The sequence below is a fragment of the Borostomias antarcticus genome, assembly GCF_949987555.1.
Source record: "Borostomias antarcticus genome assembly, chromosome: 24".
NCBI classification, from domain to species: domain Eukaryota; kingdom Metazoa; phylum Chordata; class Actinopteri; order Stomiiformes; family Stomiidae; genus Borostomias; species Borostomias antarcticus.
In genome coordinates, this window is record NC_140257.1 from 5,113,091 (window position 1) to 5,120,411 (window position 7,321).

The 7,321-nt window shown below is 44.4% G+C and overlaps 1 protein-coding gene across 1 annotated transcript; it reads right to left on the reverse strand.

Moving 5' to 3' along the window:
* Nucleotides 1-4,519: 4,519 nt before the first annotated feature.
* On the reverse strand, nt 4,520-7,000 carry LOC311325266 (HLA class II histocompatibility antigen, DQ beta 1 chain-like; the record flags this gene model as incomplete). Its single annotated transcript, XM_084457933.1, has 4 exons — nt 4,520-4,545; nt 4,881-4,997; nt 5,511-5,792; nt 6,919-7,000. The coding sequence occupies 4 exons, from the start codon at nt 6,998-7,000 to the stop codon at nt 4,520-4,522; spliced, it is 507 nt and encodes a 168-aa protein (XP_084314059.1).
* Nucleotides 7,001-7,321: the final 321 nt, after the last annotated feature.

The following is a 7,321-nucleotide window of genomic DNA, read 5'->3' on the forward strand; positions in this document are numbered from 1 at the left end:
GAGGTAGGGTAGCATCGGGACCTTTAGGGGGGAGGTAGGGTAGCATCGGGACCTTTAGGGGGGAGGTAGGGTAGCATCGGGACCTTTAGGGGGGAGGTAGGGTAGCATCGGGACCTTTAGGGGGGAGGTAGGGTAGCATCGGGACAGACGGTCTCTCTCTGTCCTTGTTTTGCTTTTGTCTGTCCGACCAGCAGAACCAGCCAGCTCCCTCTAGACTGCACACTGCTCCTCTAGGCTGGTGGTTCTAGGGTGGTTCTAGTGGGTGGTTCTCCCTCTAGTCTGCACACTGCTCCTCTAGGCTGGTGGTTCTAGGGTGGTTCTAGTGGGTGGGTCTCCCTCTAGACTGCATACTGCTCCTCTAGGCTGCTGGTTCTAGGGTGGTTCTAGGGTGGTTCTAGTGGGTGGGTCTCCCTCTAGACTGCATACTGCTCCTCTAGGCTGGTGGTTCTAGGGTGGTTCTAAGGTGGTTCTAGTGGGTGGGTCTCCCTCTAGACTGCACACTGCTCCTCTAGGCTGCTGGTTCTAGGGTGGTTCTAGTGGGTGGTTCTCCCTCTAGTCTGCACACTGCTCCTCTAGGCTGCTGGTTCTAGGGTGGTTCTAGGGTGGTTCTAGTGGGTGGGTCTCCCTCTAGACTGCACACTGCTCCTCTAGGCTGGTGGTTCTAGGGTGGTTCTAGTGGGTGGGTCTCCCTCTAGTCTGCACACTGCTCCTCTAGGCTGGTGGTTCTAGGGTGGTTCTAGTGGGTTCTCCCTCTAGACTGCACACTGCTCCTCTAGGCTGGTGGTTCTAGGGTGGTTCTACTGGGTGGATCTCTCTGGGGGCCCTGGAGACGGGTGTTCCTGTAGGAACGTTGTCCCTCTAGCTGCTCCTCCTCCCTGCGTTCCAGATACTGCGCCTAGAAGCCATAACGGGTGTGAATGCAGCGCCTCAGTGTCTGACAAGTCTTCGCTGTCCACCGTCTGATAATCAATCACTCTCTGGTGCATCTCAGCTTTGTGTGTGAATAGCAACCCCCCCCAGGGCTGTGGAAGCATGGTACAGTCCAGATCTGCCCTAAAACACCCCTCTGCCACTGGTACCAGGAGAGATTGGTATATTCCAGCAGCCCAGCCTCATACTCCCATGAAAACCCCAGCTCCCCTCTCTCTCTCTCTCTCTATCTCCCTCTCTCCCTCTCTCTTTCTCTCTCTCTCCCTCTATCTCTCTCTCTCTCTCTCGCTCCCTCTCTCTCCTTTTCTCTCTCTCTCTCTCTCCCTCTCTCTTTCTCCCTCTCTTTCTCTCCCTCTCTCTCTCTCCTTCTCTCTCTCTCCCTCTCTCTCTCTCCTTCTCTCCCCCTCACTCTCTGTCCCTCTCTCTCTCTTTCTCTCTCCCTCTCTCTCTCTCCCTCTCTCTTTCTCCCTATCTCTCTCTCTCCCTCTCTCTCATTCTCTCTCCTCTCTCCCTCTCTCTCCCTCTCTCTCCCTCTCTCCCCCTCTCTCTCTCCTTCTCCCCCCCCCCCTCCCTCCCTCTTTCTCTCTCTCTTTCTCTCTCTCTCTCTCTCTCTCAGCGTTGCTATGACTAAATGGTTCAGGCGGCATCATAGAACCGTTCTTCGAGCGTTCCGTGTTCTACTTTGCTTATTCTGTTTAGTTTCTCGTCCATGGTGTTACCATCGACAGTTGGATTTTGTGGTACTACTTGCTTTTTCTGTGTAAATGCTGTAAGAAAAAATGTATATATAATTTCAAAAAATGTGTTTAGAGTTTGTTGTTTTTGTCAGAGGGCGTCTGTTCAATCTACATTGAAACAGCTAGATAGTGTATGAACCTGGTCTGGGTCAGTCAGTCCTGTTCTGCACTGAGACCGGAGCCCGGTATCTCTGTCCAGGATCAAAGCTGGTCCACGTTGTTGTTCTGATGGCATATTCATGTTGAGTGTTCTGGAGTGAGCTCTCTGTAACTGGGTTATAAAAGAAGCAACCAGATGATGTGTTTTTGCCATCGGTTCTTTTGCATTATTTCAATAAATGGCTTATTTCTCCGCTATCTTTTGCCATTTATGTCAGAAGGTTTTGTGAGTATTATTTCATTAAAATATATATTTGATGAATCTGGGCCCCTGTGGTTTGTCTGTGTTACTGTACATGACAGTACAGTACAGTGTGTTGTTTTCAGGATTGATTAGCTCAACTCCACCAATATCACCCGTTTTACACATCCAGACCCTGAGCTTGAGGGTAAGAATTTACTGCCCTCCCCCCCCCCCCCCCCTCTCTCTCTCTCTCTCTCTCTCTCTCTCTCTCTCTCTCTCTCTCTCTCTCCATGGTGCAGGTTTACCAGACTGCGGGTCACGTCAGAGGAGAGATTTATGGGTAATGCAGTTCTTTATGTGATTGGCCCCTTCAGGAAGTGACCTAATACAAACATGGGGAGGGCATGAGAGGAGCCTGGGGCTGCGTTCAGAATCGCATACTACCAGTACCTACTACAGCTGCCTTTAGAAAGTACTTCTTACTACCAGTACCTACTACAGCTGCCCTTAGAAAGTACTTCTTACTACCAGTACCTACTACAGCTGCCCTTAGAAAGTACTTCTTACTACCAGTACCTACTACAGCTGCCCTTAGAAAGTACGTACTTTGCAAGCAGTAGGCATCCAATTGGGACATACTACCTTGTCATAACAGTGCCCACATCCGTCGCTGTCCATAACGCGACATTCGTCTACAGCTGTCACGACTCGCACATGTGACGCACATTTCCGCTGCGCACAGGATTGTGGGTCAGAATAGCCAGAAAAGCCTGCTGGCTTGCATACTGCAAAATAGGACCGGATGTAGTAGGACATCCTGGTATTTTTGCCATACTGCATGTGGCATACTATGTATTGGGACGTACTACATCCTGTTTTGGCATACTATATAGTAGGGTAGTATGCGATTCAGAACGCGGCCTATAGGAGAGGTGATAGGGCTCTGAGGAGACTATAGACTATAGAGACTATAGACCATAGAGACTATAGACCATAGAGACATATACACAAATATAGTTTTTATTAAATCTGGACTATTGAAATTGAAAGAACAAATTGAGTTACAGACACTGATAATTGTGCACAAGGCAAAAAGTCAAACATTAACAGTTACAAAAGTTGTTTGTTTTCACTTCAGAGAATGATGATCACAGAAGAAAATATGATTTTAAGCATCAGTATGCACAGACCACATTATGACAGATGTGTACTGCAGTGGTGGGTGTCAAACTATGGAACTCTTTGAATAATGAACTAAAGCACTGTAGCACAATATTTCAATTTACATTTTGTATAGATATAGAACATTCAAACTATGAAAATGCATAGTTGGGTTTTGACCTTGATTATTATTCATGTATTATATATCTTATGCATATATATGCTTGGTTTGGTTTATGTTGCATTGCGCTTGTTGGTGGGATGGGTTGACCATTAAGCAATGCTACGCTCATTTGAATAAGGGGGCAGGTAAAAATAAGATTTTATCTTCATCCTGCTCCTTCTCGATCATGGATGATGATGATGTGGAAATTGAAGCATTATTTGTTTCTTTAGTTGATACAATATACTCATCCATGTGAGAAATAAAAAGACATTCATTCATTCATTCATATCAGACCTGTTTTGGTCCAGATGGGTAAAAGAGTCCCTTCCACTCATGCAAGAACGCCATATATATTCTATTGGTGGGATATTCGGAAATAATGATTAGGCTATAATTTCATTTGGTAATGGCTTGTGTGGACATGTGGTAAATATTCCACAAGGTGGCGCCACATGCCTCTGCTTTGACAGCAAGATCACTTTTTTGGATTTACCCTTTGTATAAAATGTGTTTGTGTGTAAATAAACCTGACTTATGTTATTCACGCAACACCTAAAAAAACTAAGCAGGCTACAATGAATGACTGTGCTCTCCTCCTGCCTGTTCGCCAGTGAAGTAGTAGGGAGGAGCTTGAGTGAAAAAAGAACGGCTCTGCGAATCGGTTCCCATCGTTCGTTTTAAAGAGCCGTTCAAAAGAATCGGATCGTTCTTGAACGTCACATCACTACTGTGCAGAGAGGAGCGCTGAGCTGATATAGGTTTCAACCGCAAGCAACGTAGGATATACCGCTATAATGCGAAAACATTTTCTTTTATTTCTGAGAGATCTAATTATGCTTTTTGACCTCAGTTATGACTGACCTTTTTTGGACTATTGACTATGATTAAGCCCGACACATTCATTCACAAATCCAGATCTTCAAACAAGCAACAAGCAATCAAATAAGTGGCAGCGCGTCAACCTTCTTTAAGCGTCCATTGAATTAGGCTTATTTGTTGTTGAAAGCTGTGACACTGAGATTTCTGGTTAGAAGGAAGCTCTAATATCAGGTCTAGTTCAGCAGTGGATTCAGAAACAGACCTGCAAACCTGAGAAGATAAAAGAAAACCGTTACAATGACCATCAGGCACAGTCAGTTGTAGTAGTTGGTGAAACTTTTCTGTGACAAGAGGAGTCTCACCTTAGCTAGCAGGCACCAGCATCCGCCCTGTGAAATAAACACAGAGAGGGTGAAGAGACAGAGGTGACAGAATCACTATGTGATATTTCAACAAATAAATCAACATTGCTGCCACCATCCACTGAACACAGGAGCAGTATTCTTGAAAAATACATCTCTCAATGTATAAGTGAATCTTTCTTACATCATGATTATTTTACAGTGTGCTGCGTACATAACACACAGATGACTGTGAAGACTGGATGACTATGAAGACTGTACATGTTCTCTACACACAGATGACTATGAAGACTGTACATGTTCTCTACACACAGATGACTATGAAGACTGTACATGTTCTCTACACACAGCTGATGACTCACCATTGGATTTCTTCTTCTGGTAGTAGATGAGTCCAGCCAGTGCAAAGACCAGTCCCAGCACCAGCCCAGACGCCCCGATGGCGATCTTATTCCTCTCAGACTCAGGCAGGGACGGGTCTGTCAAGGAGAAATGACCCTTCTGTTAGCATGTGATGACACTGTAGCTGTCCTGTATGTAGCTTCTGACAGACCACCATCTATCATACGCTAGCACACACAGTCACAATCAGGGTCATTCAGGTACCCAGCCACAACACAGCACTCGTACCCTGCTCACCTGAACTCACCCCAGTACACCATGACAACACCCTAACAACAGCTGAGCAGTGAACTCACCCCAGTACACCATGACAACACCCTAACAACAGCTGAGCAGTGAACTCACCCTAGTACACCATGACAACACCCTAACAACAGCTGAGCAGTGAACTCACCCCAGTACACCATGACAACACCCTAACAACAGCTGAGCAGTGAACTCACCCTAGTACACCATGACAACACCCTAACAACAGCTGAACAGTGAACTCACCCTAGTACACCATGACAACACCCTAACAACAGCTGAACAGTGAACTCACCCTAGTACACCATGACAACACGCTAACAACAGCTGGAGAGTGAACTCACCCCAGTGCTTCACGAGGGGTCTGTCCAGGCTGGCGTGCTCCACCATGCAGGAGATCTTCTCCCCGGATCTGGGCGTGTACTCCAGTTGGGAGTGGAACTGGTAGTACCAGTCACCGTTGACCGACTCCTCAGTGGAGATCACGTCTGAGGTCACTTCCTGTCCATCCCTCTTCCAGGTCACTCTGATCTTTTTGGGGTAGAAGTCATAGGCGCTGCACACCAGCATGGCAGGGTGTCTGCCACTAGAGGGGGTCACTGAGAGAAGTTTGACAGAGGGCTCCACTGATAGTGGAGGAAAAACAGCAACACATTAGTTCATATAACACTATCATTCATATCATATTGATCAGGGTTCTGTTCTCTATTAATTAACTCTATTATTGGTCTTTATTATATATACTGTATTATTGGTCTTTATTATATATACTGTATTATTGGTCTTTATTATATATTCTGTATTATTGGTCTTTATTATATATACTCTATTATTGGTCTTTAATATGTCTACTCTATTATTGGTCTTTAATATGTCTACTCTATTATTGATCTTTAATATGTCTACTCTATTATTGGTCTTTAATATGTCTACTCTATTATTGATCTTTAATATGTCTACTCTATTATTGGTCTTTAATATGTCTACTCTATTATTGGTCTTTAATATGTCTACTCTATTATTGGTCTTTAATATGTCTACTCTATTATTGGTCTTTAATATGTCTACTCTATTATTGGTCTTTAATATGTCTACTCTATTATTGGTCTTTAATATGTCTACTCTATTATTGATCTTTAATATGTCTACTCTATTATTGATCTTTAATATGTCTACTCTATTATTGGTCTTTAATATGTCTACTCTATTATTGATCTTTAATATGTCTACTCTATTATTGGTCTTTAATATGTCTACTCTATTATTGGTCTTTAATATGTCTACTCTATTATTGGTCTTTAATATGTCTACTCTATTATTGGTCTTTAAACTCTCTAAGCGCACGAGCCCTCTCACACCGGCTGCGCAGAGGTTTTGCATGCGGTTGGACTTTGCTAGATTTACCGCAAGGTCGGGAATTATAAGCATTTCCCGGTTAATGTGCACAATCCCCGACCGTACGGGAGATGTGAGGAATACTAACCAATTTCTCACATCTCCCTCAAGGTCGGGGAATGTGCTCATTACCCGGGAGATGTGAGAAACGCACATGTTCCTCCTACATTCCCCGCGAGGTCGGGGATGGGCGCAATAACCGGGAAAAGCTCACATTCCCCGTTTTCTCACATTGACCGTAACATATCCACCAGACAGAAGCTTCATTACAGGTTTTGTAGTGAACAGATGAAAGAGGTGTCGTATCATCTGGTGAGTGAGAGATGTGATGTTGTTGTGGTGAGGAGGGCAGCTCACCTGTCTTCTCCAGTACGGCAGAGAGGTGGAGCTCAGCGTTGTGCTTGCAGGCACCCTCCAGCTGCGCTCGCATAGCAGCCATGTAAGCAGCATCACCATTAATGATCTTAGCATTATGCAGACCATGCTCAGTGTATCCCTCAAACCTGCCCTTAGTGCTGTTGAACCTGAGATACTCAATCTTATTATAAATATAAGAGTATATGTACTCATGCGGTTGCTCTGTAGAGTATAAGCAGTGTTGCACCCCGTAGTTCTCATATCCATCTGAAATATTGAAGAACAAATAATGCATAATTACAGTTTTTATCTGAATTCATTACACACTTTATTTCCTCACAATTCATGATAATCATGTCAAAGAACAATTCAGAAACATTTAATACAAATGTTATATGAAACA